This window comes from Rutilus rutilus (assembly GCF_951802725.1).
Source record: "Rutilus rutilus genome assembly, chromosome: 1".
NCBI lineage: Eukaryota > Metazoa > Chordata > Actinopteri > Cypriniformes > Leuciscidae > Rutilus > Rutilus rutilus.
In genome coordinates, this window is record NC_140209.1 from 43956350 (window position 1) to 43975122 (window position 18773).

General features: G+C 38.3%; 1 protein-coding gene across 3 annotated transcripts in view; it reads left to right on the top strand.

Moving 5' to 3' along the window:
- Positions 1-18773, top strand: part of slc1a9 (solute carrier family 1 member 9) — a gene marked incomplete at its 5' end in the record, with an annotated part of 34688 nt that overhangs the window by 12426 nt on the left and 3489 nt on the right. For 2 of the 3 annotated variants that reach the window (XM_084405394.1, XM_084405395.1), the window contains 7 exons: positions 8242-8385; positions 9056-9208; positions 9338-9591; positions 15755-15860; positions 16079-16205; positions 17590-17823; positions 18486-18680. In XM_084405394.1, coding sequence (XP_084261520.1) covers positions 8242-8385; positions 9056-9208; positions 9338-9591; positions 15755-15860; positions 16079-16205; positions 17590-17823; positions 18486-18680 — 1213 coding nt within the window. Of the gene's footprint in view, positions 1-3733; positions 3882-8241; positions 8386-9055; positions 9209-9337; positions 9592-15754; positions 15861-16078; positions 16206-17589; positions 17824-18485; positions 18681-18773 lie in introns of all 3 variants that reach the window. The other variant, XM_084405393.1, reaches the window with a different exon arrangement.

Genomic DNA, 18773 nt, shown 5'->3' on the forward strand with positions numbered 1-18773 from the left:
CAAGTTGTCTTGAAAAAGTGTATGTGAATATGTTTGTATTAGGACTCTGGCATTCAAACAAATTCTTAATCAATATTTTTATACTTTTGTCTAGTTAAACATCCATTAAAATAAGATAAATCTGAATATAACTAGAATTATATATATTTTTTTCTTATTTCTGCTATTTCATCTCCTTATTTATTTATGTATTTAATGACTAAAGTAAAGCTGGATATATGCTCTGCGTCGGGCCTGATTAGCCTATCGGTTTGATAATTTTGCAATAATTTTCTGATCCCATATTGTCCCGTACATACTTCATCTGTGCACTCAAATAATGATGCAAGTTTAGCTAAATATAATACAGATTGTTGAATTATTCCAATTACATTTTGCACAAAATATATAATGGAAGCTCAACCAGTAGTTTCTGTGCGCCACAGTGACCTTTATTAGAAATCTCTAGGATCAGTTCTAATCTCAGGCATGAAATGGCATGTTTTAAAGGGATATTTTTGAATCATCAAAAATGATCTAAACTTCACTTTTTGCTTATCAGTTGAATTGATATTGTTTGAAGGCTGTTTTGTATTCCTGCAGCTCAAACAGTAGACTAGAGCATGGGATGTACAGCACCAAGGTCATAGGTTTGATTCCCAGGGGATGCATGAACGGATAAAATGTATACATTGAATGCAATGTAAGATGCTTTGGATATAAACATCTGCCATTGCTGAAAATACTGATTAAGAGAGTAATTTATTGCAGTGTAACTGGAATGTAGTACAGTATGATCTGCAACACAAATAATTCATGTAGCTCAAACAGTAGAGCACAGTAGGTCATAGGTTTTGATTCGTTGGGAATGTATGATGCAACTGATCATATATATATATATATATATATATATATATATATATATACATGTTTAATGCAAATCTTCTTAAATATAAATCTGAAATATATTTGCTATTGGTTAATGAGACTATATGCATGGTTGGATGTAGTTTGCATAGTTGATGTGTGAGGTTGAAAGACAACTGTGGTGTCCAGTCCGTCACTGTGTTGCTTCTATTTTCTCACTGAAGCAGGGAGTTATAGGATTATATCTCTATCCCTTTGCAAAGCCCACACCAATCAACCTCAGAAAATAATCCTCACTCACACTGACCACACAATCAGACATCTGAACACATACCCTTGTATTAGTGATTCATTGATGGTAGCTTTAGCCACTAACTGGACATTTTTATCTGCAATGTGACAGAAATGTGGTTGTTCACGGTATACTTGTTGCATAACCTAGTAGCTGTCTGTTTTGTTTGAAATTGCTGTTTTCCACACCGTCACTGACGCTCCTGCAAATAAGGGCAGCCAAACCACAAGAAAGGCATTCTTATCTCCTCCAGTTTACCTGCTGAAAGCCTAAGGTGGTTAGAGCAGGTGTCCCAGTCTGGTTTGTTTTGATGGTATTAATAATGGTTTTGGACACTTGTCAACTGAGACTATCTGAACCATCTTAAACCAGGCTTGGTCAAGGGTTAGCTCCATCTCACTAATCACTTTCTCACTTCTTGAAGCTTATTGTGATTATTGGCTAGCTTTCTAAAGAGATTCCCCCAAGCCTTCAAGTCTTCTGACTGAAGGAGTGAAAATGACAGGCCTATCTCTCCATCTCAAAAACATCCTCAGGCACTCTGATTAACACCCCAGACAGAATCTTTCCTTTCCACTCTGTGTGATCTAAAAGGAGGTCGACCCAGATTGTTTTTTTTTTTTGTTTTTTTTTTTGGTAAGCTGTAGTTTTGCCTCTGGCTAATCGTTTCATCCATTCCATTCCTGAGCATCCTGTTCTGTCATAAAGAGCTTGCCAGTGTAAATCGAACCTGTTCTGTTTGTTATGGCTGAAGTCCAGCAGCTTAGCTAGGCTAGGCTAAGCTTCGGGCATTTGTTTGGTTGCTTGTTTGAGGAATGATCTCAGGTAATGTTCGTCACTTGTCAGTAAGTGGAGAAAATAAATAGTGTCTAATGCTGCGTAGAGTACATAGTCCTTGTCTCGGGATGCAGAGCAACCAGCAAGTTGAGACTTTATTTTATTCTATTTTTGTGATTAAGGTTTTGATGTTGTTCACTGGAAATTATAACACTGAGTTGCTATGGGTTTTTACACCCTTCGATCTTTAGTTTCACTTTGCACCCCCAAAACTATTATTTGAATCAATTAAAGACAAATCCAGACCATTCTAAAATCCACCGAATGCTTGCTTATTACGCATTAATGTTCATTTAATCTTTACACAGCTCTTTGGAATGCTTCATTCTGATTGGTCAGTTGTGGAATTCAGTGTTCACCGTGGCAACGCAGTATATCAGACTTTCATGTCTCTCACTGTGGACTCGATCTTTCTTGTTTCGTACCATCTTGTGACTAATCGATTGTAAGAGCTGAGAGGACTTCAGTATTTATATTACTGTAAAATCGTTGCAATGTTGCAATTGCTAGGCTGATTGATTTGTATATTGTAAAGAACGATTTTTGTACATGTATAAGTATAAAACAATTTAAACACAAATCAGTATTTCATCTCCATATTTATTTATTTAATGATTATAGTAAAGATATGTATAGATACGCACCGCGTCGGGCCTGATTAGCCTGTCGGTTTTATAATTTTGCAATCATTTTCTGATCGCATAGTATCCCTTACATACTCCATCTGTGCACTCAAATAAGGATGCACGTTTAGCTGAATATAATACTGATTGTTGAATAATCCCAATTACAGTTTGCGCAAAACATATAATAGAAACTCAACCAGTAGTTTCTGTGCGCCACAGTGACCTTTATTAGAAATCTCTAGGATCAGGTCTAATCTCAGGCATGAAATGGCATGTTTTAAAAGGATAGTTGACTACAAAATGAAAATGATGTCCTCATTTACTCATTTACCGTCATGTGGATCCAAACCTGTATTACTTGTTTGTTGTAATACAAAAGAAAATATTTTGGGATATTGTGAGTGAACTATCCCTTTAATGTCATCTACTGACTGACAGCCAAAAGCTTTTATATTTAGTTGGCCAATCCTTTTCACAATGTTATTCATAAATCAGTCTGGATTGGTCACATGCTCTTTTGGGGGAGGGATGCATTGTGACAGTAGCTGATCTTACAACATGGCTTAAGATCACAAGAAATTATGTTTCATTGTAAGAAAGAATAATTGCTTCTTTGTGTTACTACATCATTGCAAAGGCCATCAAGTGTTTTTTTTTTTTTTCTTGAATTCTTCTGAAGTCTTTGTGATTTACTTGTGTTTCATTAACATCCTGGCCTTTTTGAACCTGTGACCTCCCACTAGTGGTGTGCCAGAAAATGATGTATTCACTTACAACCTGTTACCTCCAAAAAAAGGGATTAGCAGAATGTAGCAGCGCTTCATTTTTATAGGCGCAGTTCTGGCATGTTGTTGCCTGTGTTTGAATATGAAGACCTTCGTGAAAACTGGTTTAAGCTCATGACTTCAGGGGAAATTGTGAGGTATTGTAAAAAGAGATGCAGAATCACAGGTCATAAGCTTCTCTTTCTCACTCTCTCTCTCTTCAAATGAGGCTTCACAGAGGATTATGTATGTGCAGTTGAAACTTGGCAAATGACTGTCCTCCCTCCCCCTCAAAAAAAAAAAAAACACACACATTTTAGCAATGCTGCCAATCCGTCTTTATGTCTGAGCAGCAACTGTTGTTTTAGTTTAAATCTGAGATGAAGAACAAACAGATGAACAGGACAGGGAACATCCAGAAAAAGAAAGAGAAATGGAGGTCAAAGAGTAAGATCCACACAGCACCAAATAACAGCAAGGACAAAATGGGCAAAAAGGCCAAGACGGCGAACTCGGGTAAGTATTTCTCTCATATAATTATTTTAAGATAAAAGAGACAAGCATTATTCTTCATGATGATGCAATTCACTAATGGTTGTTCGCAAATATAAATGTCACTCTGTCTTTCAGCTCTTTCTTTCTTCTCAACATGTGTGTTTATTCTATATGTCTCATTACTCAACCAGTTTATCTTACTTAAATCAGTGTCCAGTTTCATGCAGATGTTTATAATGGGGCGAGGTTGATAAAATGTTTATTGGCCCCACTTGGCAGTCATATGGTTTTGTAAAGGAGCAGGAGTTATGTATTATTCCCATGTGGAGGTTTGTGTTTGTGTATGTGGGTGTGACTGTATGTGCGTGTAAGAGAATGCTTGAAAAGTAGCAGTTTAGAAGATTAAAAGATTGGAAGGGGGTTATCATGCTTCCTTTGAGGCTTTGTGGTTTTGTTTCTTTGTGATCAGTGATCTCTGTGCTTTTCAAACCGAAGAAGGCCTCCATTTCAGCATCATTCGATTTCTCTTTAAAAAAGAGGCGGAGCCTTAGGAAAAACAGCTGTAAGATGCGCATGACATGAGGAGGTGAAAATCTGTTGCTTGACTGTTTCGGATGATCATACGGATCACAGAATTGCCGACTGCTTGATGCGGATGAGAAAAAGCGGCATGTTGTGTGGTGCAGATGTCCTGGAAAGCTTTTAATAAAGTGTTGTTTATTTCTTTTTGCAATTTAAATTGTCACTACAAAGACTTGGTCATAGTCGGTCATAAATCAATAATTTAAAGCATAAGCTGTTTGACAGTCAAATGAGGCCTTGCAGTACATTGGCCTCCAGTGTCATGAGCACAGACCTCGACAGATGAAAATAATAATGGCCAATTATGGTATAATGGTTTGTTATGTGTCAGCATGCTCACGTAAACACAGCAGAGGGTCGTTCAAGGCTTTCAGATGCAATTTCATGAACTTATCACTCTCCAGCTGTAATATTCACCTATGTTGCTGATGCGAAACATTTGTGGCTAATCCATCCTCGTAAGGGTGCTAATCTCATCCACAACTACAATGTATCAGTCTCAGACATCTCTAATACGACTTTTATACACAAACTAGTTTGTTGTCATTGTGGTGAATTGTTTTGCCACCACTGCTCATTAGCATGATAGAAAGAGAGCTTGGGGTATTGGGAAAGATACTTTTTTTTGTAATTCGTCTTTGCACTAGTGTATATTTCCATGCTTTTGAGAGTCCTCCATTACTGGTATACCATATGTGTAACAAAATATTTTGAACACACTCTACCAATTCAATTTGGGGTCAGTAATAATAGAAATTGATATTTTTACTGAGCATCAGTGCATTATATTGATTAAAAGTGACAGTAAAGACTTTTACATCTTGATACGAAAGGTTTACTTTTAAAATAAATGGTGTTCTTTTAAACGTTCAATTCAACAAAGAATGATGAAATTTTTTTTATCACGGTTTCCACAAAAATATTTTGCAGCAACTGTTTTCAACATTGATAATAATGAAAAATGTTTTTTGAGCAGCAAATCATCAAATTAGAATGATTTCTGAAGGATCATGTGACACTGAAGACTGGAGTTATGATGCTGAAAATTCAGCTTTGCCATCACAGGAATAAATTACATTTTAAATATATTAAAGCAGAACAGTTATTTAAAGTTATAATAATATTTTACAATATTACTATTTTTACTGTATGTTTGATCCAATTGAATCATTTGACTCAAACTTTTGAATGGTATTGTTCATGTTGCAAAAATTGCTATTTTCACCATGCGTCCTAGGACGCTGATGGGAAATGCCTCCGGCTTGACCGGTGTCACGTGTCAAAGCACGACAATAACATTGGCCGGCGACAGCCTATGACGTCACACTGGTATGACCATAGAATAAAAGGGGGGCTGTTGTACACGTTATCCTCTTTCTTGTCTTCAGGAGCCATTTGTTTGTGACATGTTGAAGACATGACAGCGAAATCTTTCAGGAAGTGCATACATCTGTGTCAGTACTATCTGACAACTGATGATACATACGATCTGTGCCTGATTTGCTTGGGTGAGGAGCTTGCTCGTTCAGTCCTTGAGGGGTCTGAATGTGAGCATTATTAGAGTTCATCAATGAAGAATCTCTGCTCTTGTTTGTCCCTTTTCTCAAGGGAATTGAGACAATCGTCTGTGCCCCGTGGATCAGGACCTGCTGCAGCTGAGGCGAGGAGGAAACCGAGATTCTGGGGCTCGCAGATGGAGCTTGCCGAGGAATTCGAGAAAGATACGGATCTTTCTCATTCTTCGGTAGCCGACGAGTGCAAGCTGTTGGATGAGGTTGTGTTATTGCTCACATCCTCTGAAATGGTAGCGAGTGCGCTCTTGGTTTCAAGCCAAGAAGAGTAGGATTTGGCTGTTGAGGACGATGACGTCTCTGAATGTCTCTTTGCCTGCCCAGTGTACAATGAGTAACTGGAGGTTATGTCCTGCTCCACATTATATGATTATATCTGCCATGGCGATGTTAGAGATGTGAACTCACTCGCAGCAGGTTAGACGAGCGATATCTATCTGGTCATAATCGTCCAGCTCTCATGATGCTGGCCAGCTATCTCTCGCTGGGGGAGGCATTGACTTTGAAGGTTCCCACTCTGCTGACCAAACTGCTGCGTGTGACGTCATGTTTGAACGGCAGAGCACATGCGGCAGCGGGTCAGGCCGGAGCTGCCCTTCGCACAATAACTGTGTTGCAGGCTTACTAGGCCAATCTGCTGAAAGACCTGAACCGGGATCAGGGGCTCCCCCCTGAGGCGGTAGCAGAACTGCGCTGCACTACAGATCTTGCCCTCCATGCCGCCAGGTAAACTGCTGCCGTTGTCAGCAGATTAATGGCGGCAATGGTGGCTACGGAGAGGTATCTCTGGGTGAACCTGGCAGACATCGGGGAGAAACTGTCTCCTCTGCGCCGGTTTCACCCTCTAAACTCTTCCGCACATCTGTTGAGACGGTGGTCGGGAAGTTCAGAGAGGCGAAGGCGCAGCCTTCAAGAACATAGCCTTCAAGCCTTCAAGCATAGAACATAGTTAGGCCTCCTCTTGCCTAGAGAGTCATTTTTTGTTGTTAGGTCTCCTCTCATGTTAGAGAGTCGTCCTGCTGAGGCCTCTGCTCCCTAGGGCTCTGCCTGGATAGCAGTATTTGGTTGTTAGGCTCTTTTCTGAGCCTCTTTGGTAAGCGGTCCTTAGCATAGAACGTAGCTAGTCTTCCTCTTGTTTTAGAGAGTCGTTATGCTGAGGCCTCCCTTCATAGAGCCTCCCTCCAGTTGAGGTGGTCGTGCCGGATTGTATGTCTCTCTGTGAGTTTCCTTGGCGGAACCACACTTAGGGAATTATTGTTAGGTTTTCTCTCGATTTAGAGAGTCGTTATGCTGAGACCTCCGCTCCCCAGAGCTCCTCATTAGATAACACGTCCAAGTTGTGTGGCTCTCTGTGAGCCTCCTTGGTTTGGTAGTCTTTTAGCATAGAACATAGTTAGGCTTCCTCTCTCTAAAGAGGGTAATTATGCTGAAGCCTCCGCTCTGAGATCTCCGTGGAGGCAATGCACTGGGTTGTAGGCTCTTTTTTGAGATTCCCTGGTTAACGGTCTTCAAGGTGGGCCTTGCTAGGCTTCCTCTCGCTTTAGAGAGTCCTCCTACTGAGGATTCCATACCCAGGGCTCTGGCTAGATAGCAGTATCAAGATGTCAGGCTTTTTTGAGCCTCCTTAGTTAGTAGTCCTTAGTGTAGAACGTAGGTAGGCCTCCTCTCGCTTTAGAGAGTTGTCTTGCTGAGGCCTCTACTGTTAGAGCTCCCCTGAGTGTTGTTAGGTCTCCTCTCATGAGACCTCCACTCATCAGGGGTGTGTCCCTGTAGTGACAGGCAGGATATATTTTTATCCTTGGCCATATTCCCTTTAATGTGTTCTTTGAATACCAGGCCCTGAGCTAAGCTGCCCGATGGCCGGTCCGTCTGGTCGCACCAGTAGTGACGTCATAGGCTGTCGCCGACCAATGTTATTGTTCTGTTTAGACACCGACATTCCCCATTTGCATCCCAGGACGCAGTGTCTTGTTCCCCTTCTCAGGGAACATTCGTTTGGTTACATTCATAACCCAAGACATTTTTACAGTCGATTTGTGTAATTATGGCATCAACTAGTAGAGGCTAAGTCTAACTGGGCCATGCTAACCAGCAAAACCTTGACCCCTGACCCCTTGCATGACGGCCTGAGTTCACTGGAGACATAGAGTGAAGAGTAGGATGTTTAAATGATCATCATTGTTTATTTACCTTGGCATTTCTCCTTTTATTTCTCTTAACTCTTGCAGATAGAATGACGAATAAGCATTTGGACAACCAGACAAGTGCAGCATTGCAGATGGACGATGGAGTGCACGCAGAATTAAAAGAATCCACACACCAACAATGCGGCTGGTTTTCACGCAACCTGCTCCTTGCCCTCACTATTATAGGTGCGTGCGTGTGTGTACGTGAATGTGTGGGAGTGTTTGTATACAACTTCAGACGTGTGTGTGTGTCTCGTTCCTTGGAAGTTCAGAGGAGTTTGCCGGTTAGGTCATAAAGCCAATCAAGTCACAGTGAGGTGATAAGCAGGAGACACTGTATTATTGCTAAACACTGTTGATAATGTACGGGAAGAGATAAGATTATTTCATATGTGAAAGGGGGCGTTTATTAAATGCACAGCAGCTTGAAAGAGGATAATAAAAAAGCTAAAACATTGTTATTTTTGGCCCAAAAACTTATAAGTGGACCCAAACCTTATAAGTGGGTCCAAAAACTTTTAAGTTGTTTATTTAAATTTTTTTATGATATGATGCTTTAATCTTAGTCCCAGTCAGGCTTTATCTTTATCTTTCATCTACTATTTCCTTATACTTGCATTCATATAAACCTTGTCTGTGGTTTCACACAGACAAATACCAAAATAGAAAGAATACCAAAAATGTTTTGGCCCCATGTAGTGACACTGTTTATACAGCAGTAGTTTGAGATGTTGCAGATGCAGGACAGTTATGCAGTGGTGCATGTGAAAAACCAAGAATTCTACAATGCTATGATCCATACACCCTTTAAATAAGCAGGCCGAACATAACCGGTGTAATCGCCACACTCTCACAGGTGTTATAGCAGGCACAGTGATGGGAATGATGCTGCGTTATGTTCCTGATCTGGACACAAACACTCTCATGCTGGTTTCCTTTCCGGGAGACGTACTGATGAGAATGCTGAAGATGCTCATCCTGCCTCTCATCATCTCAAGTCTCATTACAGGTTAGGCCATGAACACATGCTCTGTTTTTTGCTTGTTAAATGCTGTTAAGTGTCTACAGCACAAGAAAATAAGCCGTTTATCTTTGTTGATGCAGTATCTCTCTCTCTCTCCTTCTTCCTGGCTTGCAGGCCTGGCCGGTCTGGATGCTCGCTCCAGTGGAAGAATGGGCACCAGAGCAATGGTGTACTACATGTCCACCACAATAATTGCTGCTGTTCTAGGTGTCATCCTGGTGCTTGGCATACACCCTGGGAACCCAAAACTCAGATCTGGTCAGGTCTCCTCTTCCCCCAAGAACCAAGAGGTCAGCAGTCTGGATGCCTTTCTGGATCTGATCCGAAACCTTTTCCCAGAGAACCTGGTTCAGGCCAGTTTTCAACAGGTAAAAAGTAGTGTCTGTGCTTTGAGAATTTATGTCTCTGATGGACAATTTATCTTCTTTCATCTTTTTGCTTTTCTGTCATTTGGAAAATGTAAATCTTTCAGAACAGTGGCATAGAAGGGAGCAGGTTGCTGGTGGTGTGTAAGGAGCTGTGCTTACGGGAACCTAGGTTCAAGTTCGACCAGGGTCATATTTCATTTGATCAATGGTTTCTGTCTGCAGCCAATGATTCATAGTTGTTGTTGTTGTTGTTGTTTTTTCATTGTTTGTTCATGGTTTTTGAGCTTGAGGACGTCACACAATCTATCCTCTCCATCTGCCTAATTTGTCTAGCTTCTAACAATTGATAGATGAATTTGTGTAGAGTTTGTACAACAAACAATCTGAGAATCTCTTTCTCTTCTCTTTTAAAGTGCCCCTCTTATGCTATTTTAAATGTTCCTAATTTTGTTTTGGAGGTGAACTACAACAGGTTTACATACATCCAAGGGAAAAAAACACTTTAATTTCCTCATAATATACATTGCACATCACTTCTTTTTTTCACGCTCTGTATATTTCTATGGCATTGCTGTCCAGGAGTAATTCGCTTTTGAAGTGGATTTACTTAATGTAAAGTTAATGAAAGTTATCATGAGGATTGTAATGTTTAAAGCAGATATCTTAACAAATCTCAGTAGACCGGGAAGATTTTTAAACGAGCAAGTATAACGAGCATAAATACACAAGATCGCTGTGAAAGTACAGACCGGAAGACAAAAGACAACGAGTGCAGCACTGAAAAGGGGCGGGGCTACATAAGGTCTATACACAGTGATATGTGTCCTCATCCTTTGGAAGTGCATGCAAAGTTGAACGTAGCGCAGAAAAGTGTTCTCAACATGTTGTAGCAATGTGGTGTTGTTGACATGTTGCTTCTTAGCTACAACTACAGTTTTTGAGGGTGGGTCAAAGTACTTAGTAAACGTTATTTGCAGGCAGCAAAAGTAGACCGCAGGCTGGCATTATGCAAATTTGTTACAAACCTTAGATATGTCATTTAGATATGTTACAGAAGTAAGATTGGAGTTGCTGACGACTTGTTTCGGCAGTTCAGAATCTATTCTTTTTTTTATTAGTTTATTAGCCTATTAGTTGTGCACTTTGATCTTTAAAACTTTGCAGACATTTTACATTCATAAACAGATATATTACAAACTACATGAAAGGTAATATAAAAAAAGCATAATAGATGGCACTTTAAAGGTTGCATATTTATTTGGCCATCCCACGGATGCATCATTATGTAAGCCCGACTAAAGGTCCAGTGGCGGTTTTCCAATAATACAGGTGAAGGTTTCTGCGCGTTACTGTCTTTCCTTGTACGCAACACAACAAGATTAAATGAAATACATTTTCTCATATGTATTACCTCGTTATTTCATCTGACTCCATAAATGAAAAAAGGTTTTAATGATATCATAGCATCATTAAAAGTGAGCGAATGTTTAATTATTCTTTTTAACTCTTTAAGTATATTTTACCCCGTTCAGATTAGGAAACTATGTCGCTCAGAGGTCCTCACGTTTTATGTTTTTAATGCGGGTCTCACGATCACAATCTCGTCAGTTTTGATCATCAAACAGAGGTAATTGGTATATACCTGAGATCGGTCACATTCACGTTTACACAATCAAAGATACTTTGGTATAGCCCCCATGGAATTGCATACACTTGAATTTAATTTAAACGTTTACTTCAGTAGAGGTATGTCCACTATTACAGATATAAGCTGACCAACATTACTTCTCTCATAATAGCTTTGGATTGGCCATGCCGTGGTTTTTCATGTACAGTTATCTAAAGTAACATTAAATTAAAACAGAGGTAAGACAGGTTTAGATTGGTCAAGCAGCATTTGCTGTTCTAAACGGGAATTCACTTCTTGTCTTTGCAAACCAAGTACACTTGAATTGATGCCAAATATTAGTCGTCACTAATCTGACGCAAAACTTGTGAGAACATACGAATCCGTTTAATCTACTTGGGAAAACAATTTCAAAGTCATTCAGAATAAAATCAAATGTAACAATATATTATGTCAGGTAAATGTATCATGCCAATTTCATAATCAGTTCAAAGATAATAAATACAAAACATCAAATGCTCTGGAATAAAGAGAAAAAATGCAAACCTGACATTAGAAAATACATGATGCTGAGAGTCTCGGCCACTCTCAGCATCACGGGCCAATTTGAGTTACAAATCGCCATGAGCCTTCTTCAGCATCTCCCTAAATACTCAGACTAAGGCAGAAACCTCTTTTCAATTGTAAACATGAGCTTACAGTGGGAATTTGCATTAATCACCGTCCCAGACTTACTGGGAACAGAGTGTTGATTTACATGGAAACATTTGCTAACAATGGGAATTTGCTTTGAGTTTACACCTTTGAGAGCAGGATGCCATTTACCTGGAAGACACACCCTCCTCTTAAATAACTTATTACCTTTTGGTTTACTTCTTTGGGAATGAGACATTTGTACCAGTCGCACTGAGACATTTCAAATGATACCAAACATGGATAAAACTGTATGATAATAATTCACATTTAAACCATATAGATTTTTGGGTGAATTTCAGGTGATCTCAGCATGAGAGAGAGGGAGTGGGGGAAGAGGGAAAGAGATGTATTCTGAGGTGAGACTTGCATCTCAAATGGTGATGCTAACTTCACAAGAGAGAGTTCAAATGTTAATTTCCAGAAAGGTCCTTTGTCTTCTCGGGGAGTGGTTGTTTCTCAACCAGACTGCCCGGCATTTTCTTACAAGTCTTACAATTATTTTATTATTTGCATGTAAGCATAGTTTTTTTTTTTTCAGATGTGACTGTAACGGGGTTAAGATGTTATGGGAAGAAGGAGGCGGGAACCGGCAAACATTCAACATTTTAATAAATAAATAAACAAGATACAAAAATGAAAGTAAAAGCCAAAACAGAAACAACACATCAAATAAAATCCAGGCCTGTCCTCTCTCGCTCTTCACTGTCGTCGCTCCTCCTTTATGCTTCCGCTCCTCCGTGAGAGATGCGAGACCGGTGCGTCGCGCACGTGTCGCTCATTATCAATCGCGCCACCGGCCTCGCGCCGTCCTCCCACGGCCCTCGACCTCGTCGTGCTCGCCACAGTGACCTACAGCAGAAGATACAGTCAAATTATCATACTTGCATTGCAAGTTAAACTATGTGTTGAGTTGTATTTCCTAAAAAGTTATCAGTTAACTTAGTTAAAAGAGCCAAATTTTACTTGCATTCAGTGCTTCTTGATTTTTAATTTTGTAATGGTGCAGGCGTTCGGGTGTCACTAAAAAGTGACAAAAAATAGTGACAAAAAATAGTGACTAAAAATAGACTATAAATAGTTAAAAAAGTAAAAAGTCACAATTTCTGTTCCGATGCTTTGCAATCCAACTATTGATGGCTGATTTCGAAACACTGCTTCATGAAGCTTTGAAACCTTTACAAATCTTTGTGTTTTGAATCAGTAGTTCAGACCATGTATCAAACGGACAAATTCACTTGATTTCAGTAAACGAGGCTTCGTTGCATCATAACTGTTTCAAAACATTTCAGAATGTCAATGAATCACCACTGGAGGGCGATGATATTTGTGAACCCATGAACCCCAGCGGAGAACCATTGAACAAGTCTCTATTGGTTTTACCTGATCTCTGATCAGTTTTATTAATTTGTTGACATTTTAATTTGACATTAGAATAATAAAAAGGAATAATAGTTTATAGTCTCTTATTGGCCTGTTTAGCTGAGCCATCCATGATGGAACAAACAAAACAAGCCCTGAAAATTGATAAAAGAACACATATTATACAGACACGTATAAGATGATCAGTCAATTGCATTTGATAGATTTTACTTTCAATAAAACATTTGCAATGGGTTTATAAAAGTTTTTTTAAGCATGTTTGGCCTGAGTTTTTGCAGGTATCGCTCGTGTGTGTTATTTTGAACACTTCGAAACAGTGAATCATTTTGCGAAGCAATTGGTTGAATTGATTCAAAGCTTTGTTTCTCCCATCACTAAATCCAACACGAATATCTCAGAATGATAACTTCAATTATCTTTAATCCATGAATCCAAAACACTGAGGAGATTTAACCCTCTGAGGAGATACAAAGGAGATAGGTTAATACAAACGCACAATACACATTAAACAATGACAGGAACCAACAAGGGACAACAGAAACTCAGGGCTATATATACAAGGAACGCTAAACTAGACACAGGTGCAAAACATAGGTAACCATGGAAACAAACAGGGACACAATCAGTAACCTAGGAGACAGTTAAGAAGCGGGAAAAAAGAAACAGGAACGCAACACAAGGAAACAATGTAATACAACCTAAAAGTAAGTAAAAACAGAACAAGCCTGACACGTTCACTCTTTTTAAAATTAATTTAAAGATACTGTATGTTCACACTGTGCTTTATATTTAGTATTGCAGAAGCACATATTCTTCCATTTACTCTAATGCAGTGAGGCTTTTGAATACTTAATCTGATCACAGTGATGGTCCCTTAACACAGCAGATGATAAACTTTACTGCAATGTGTATGAGATTGATTCCAAATAACCAAGCTCTCATCTGAGGAGTCCCTTCCAGTTAATGTGTTTGTGTTTTAAATGCACCATTTCACAGTTAATGGTTGAAGTGGATTCACCTGAATCATGAGCTCTTTCCCTAAGAGTTTGTTTGCTTTGAGCATGTTGCACATCGCATTTTCTTTGAGCAACACCACACTGAAATAGTTTTCACAACACTGTGGAGGATAGAGACTAATATGATCAAATCAAATGTGATGTGCCATGCAGGGACTTTTGGGAACATCCTTTTCCTGTTTTCCACTGTGAATTATTAGGGTCATATTTCTTACTTCCAAGAAAACAAGTAATAAAAACTCAGTGAGTGTTTTAGCGCAATTTTCTCACGTCATGGGATCACAACACTAAGAGATAGTAAATGAAAGAGAAAATAAGTTGCTCGAGAATATAACTTTCTCTTGAAATTCAAAAGAACTTTCTGAAATCAAATCAGCAATGGATAATAAAAAAGGCACAATCACTTGACTAGTTGAACATCATTTTTTTTATTAGCTCATTATTTTTGACATCTTGTGTTCACTCAATATCCTCGATTTTCTCTGTATCACCTTCCTTTTCTGCTTTGTCCTCTTCAGATTCTTCCTTCTTTTCTGCTTGACTATTGGCTTGTGACTTTGTAAACTCTTCTTCTGCTTTCGAGATATTTGCCAAAACATCCTCTGAAAGCCACGAGTCATCGTAGAAATCAGACACGCCTGATGAGGAAGCCGTTGGTGTGGATGTCGCCATCTTTTGTCGCTTTGCTGAACGTTCTTCCATTTATTTTGCAACAACCTCTTGTCGTTTTCTCATATATTCTTGCTCCTTCTCCAAATCTTGATCGATACCTTCATTGATTTCTTGCCGTAATTCAGTGGAATTAATTGTGCTCATGACTCTTGTGAATACGTTCCTTACGTATTTCTGTGGAACAATAGTTTTATAGGTGAAAAGGCAATATTTTTCTTATTTCCCTTCATATAAAGATTTAATTAATTTTTGAAGCATAAAGGAAATATTTTTGATTAATTCTTTTTTTCTAATATTATTGTAAATTTTAGAAGCTATCGATTGCAATTTGTTTCAACTCGATAGCTATTATGGTTGCCGAGAAAATTGCAAAAAAACCGATTTTTTTTCTGGAATTTCCAGGAAATCCAAAATCTTTTCCTGGATTTTTTTTGTGCGTTCCCGAGATTAGACCTTCCTTAACATAATGCCGAAAACCCGAAGTCTCTAGGTGGTCTGGTTGAGGAGTAGATAGAAGTGCAAGATTGGTGCGCACAGACAGAACTGAACAGAAATCATGAGTTGTTAATCGCAATTTTGTCCGGTGGAAAATTGCGCTAAAAAGTTTGTTTTACTATAAACATATCTGCTAGACTATAAATTATATGGTAATTCATATGTTTTACTTATACTTAGCCTATAATATATTTAGACTAAAATATTCTGTCTAAAAGTGTTTTGCTTTTTACAGTGTTTTACAGAATGATCATCTTTATCTTGCTTCTCTTTTCAGGTTCAAACAGTGCTGAAAAAAGTAGCTGTGCCAGTCCAGAACCAAACAGAACCGATCCTTGTCAGTAGAAAGAAACTGGAAATGAAGTGGGGAATGAATGTTTTAGGTTAGAGAATATCCAGTTTTTCTGTATTTGAAACAAAAAAATGCAGCATAAATGTAATTAAGTTTGTTTGTACCAAACAAATATAAAAAGTGTTGTTTCAATTCTAAATGTAGCTGCATTATTGTAAATCCAAATTATGTCACAAATTATTGATAGAAAATAGATAGATTTGTATTCCATTTCATTGTTTTTAATTGTAAATTTGATTTACTTGTCAGGTTTGATTGGGTTCTTCATCACGTTTGGTATCTACATGGGGAAAATGGGAGAGAGGGGGAAGCTCATGTCTGATTTCTTCAACATCCTTAATGAGATCATTATGAAGATGGTGTCCATGATCATGTGGTCAGTATTCTGCATTTATTTAGAATTGCAGATATATATCTATTGTAACTGAAAACAAATGTTGTTTTAGCCATTTTTGAGTGTCATCCACTCATAAATAACACTAATTAAACTCTGTATGTTTTGATTCCTAATACATAGAATAAAACAGGCTAGAGAAGTGTCAAAGGTTTTGTTTAAATCTGTCAAACATGTTAAAATCAGCAGAGTGAGCGAATTAAAGTATAAAAGTATAGCGTGTAAGAAAGAGAGAGGGGAATTTGTCAGGAAGAGAACAGGACAAGAATCTGAGAGAGAGAGAGAGCAGAATCATATTTGTGTTCCCATGAGTAAATATGGGAGTTTTATTCTGGATGTAATACGTCCTCCGACACACAGACCGCAGACAGATACCCACACACTGACAGAAATAACTGAAAACAGAGACGAATTTTTGAATCATGTCTGCAGAAATGAAAAGCTTGATCCATAAATCTATCAGGCCATTTTACAGCACAAAAGGAGTGAGATGGGATGGAACGTGTTCATTTCATATTCTAATAAATTTTTAACATTAAAAGAACAAACACAGAATAAGTAAATACCCCAAAGCAAAAGCATATGACAACAAAGACAGACTCCACTCAGCCCTGAGACCGTCCCATCTGTAACTAACTGTGTCCTGTGTTTTTCCGCTCACAGTATGTAAACTGTTCAAATGCTACAATAAACATCATCTGTTGCTTACCATAACAGACGATGAAATATTTATACATAGCAATTAAGATGATGAACTAAATTTAGACCACAGAAGAAGTAACATCTTCCCATTTGCCACTCATGTTGCGAAACTGGATAAATATGATGATCCTTTTGTGTGAGACTCTCTCTTTCTAAAATAAAAATGCAGCTATATAAAAATATATAAATACCCATTTATTCTGTGTACGGAAAAAAGTAAGTGTGATTGGCTTTTATATTGTCTTTGTACTAAAGGTAAAAGAATATATTAAAATATACATGTATTCTCTATAAACAGCATTATTCTAATAAAAATATTTTTAGAGAAATATTTTCAATGCAACTCAGGTTTATTTGTATAATACTTTTCACAATAAATATTGTTCCAATCATGTAGCTCTACAGATAATATTGCCTTAACCCCATTGACCAAGACACAAATACATTTAATAATAAAAAAAAATGGTCACAGATTTATTTATTTATTGTCTGTCTGTCAAAAAACTTTATTAAAATTAGTTTTTATTTAGAAATAACAAAATTAGAGAACAAAAATAATTGCTCAGCAACATAAAAAAAAAAAAACACTTCAATGTCTAACTCTAAACAGAGCAGCTAAAACCCCATAACTGACCTCCAAGTAACTCGACTGGCCTATCCTCAGGTACTCTCCATTTGGCATTGCCTCCCTCATCTGTGGGAAAATTGCTGCCATCGGTGACCTGGAAGTGGTAGCGCGACAGCTGGGGATGTACATGGTCACGGTCATAGTTGGACTCGTCATTCATGGCGGGCTCATCCTGCCACTGATATTCTTCGCCGTGACCCGGAAAAACCCCTTCACATTTTACTCTGGCATCTTCCAAGCTTGGATCACCGCTCTGGGAACAGCCAGCAGGTACAGCCAGCAGATTCACATCATGTGTTTATGGAAATATGCTGATTGAAGAGTTCTGGCTGCACAGGCTGAAGAGTTAAAGGTCACATTTGGTTAAAACATTTTTTGACTTGAGTAGAGCATTACTGCAATCAATCTCTGTTTTACATATAGCACAGCCAAAACACATTCTTATGTTAAAAATATATAGGCCTATATATTTTGTACTGGGTATGTGGTCTAAGATGTTTATTATAAACTCAAACATAACCCAAAAAATCTGATGGATGACTTGATATATTTTAGACGTTATCATAAATCGCATTATCTAATCTGGCCAAAATAAAACACACATTTTCTGAAGTTCTCCAGAATAGAGGTCTAAATGATTAATCAGTCTAAATGGAAGGGAGGGGATATTATGAAAACATATTTTAGAGAGTTGTTTACGAATAAATCTGGGTTTGTGGGATTACATCTATTAAGCCAAACCATTTACTGAATGTTAAACCAACTGTCAATTTGGCACAGAATATCCATGCAATCCTATCCTTTTTAAAATATATATATATATAATTACTGTTGTTGTGTGTTTTTGGACACATGCTAGTCAGGGCAGTTTTTCAAATGACAACTTAACATTTGTTAAACAATTATGATCAATATAACTTTCTCTTTCTCAGTGCTGGGACATTGCCAGTGACATTTCGATGTCTGGAGGAGAATCTAAAAATTGATAAGCGTGTGACTCGTTTTGTGCTGCCCATTGGAGCCACCATAAACATGGATGGCACTGCACTCTATGAGGCCGTGGCTGCCATTTTCATTGCCCAGATGAATGACATTGCCTTAGATGGAGGACAGATTATTACTGTCAGGTAAGGAAATATGGAACTGAAACCAGACAAACCGTGGCTGCTTCTGCTGTGGCTGAAATAAAGAATAATAACCCTTTCATCAGCAAAATCCAT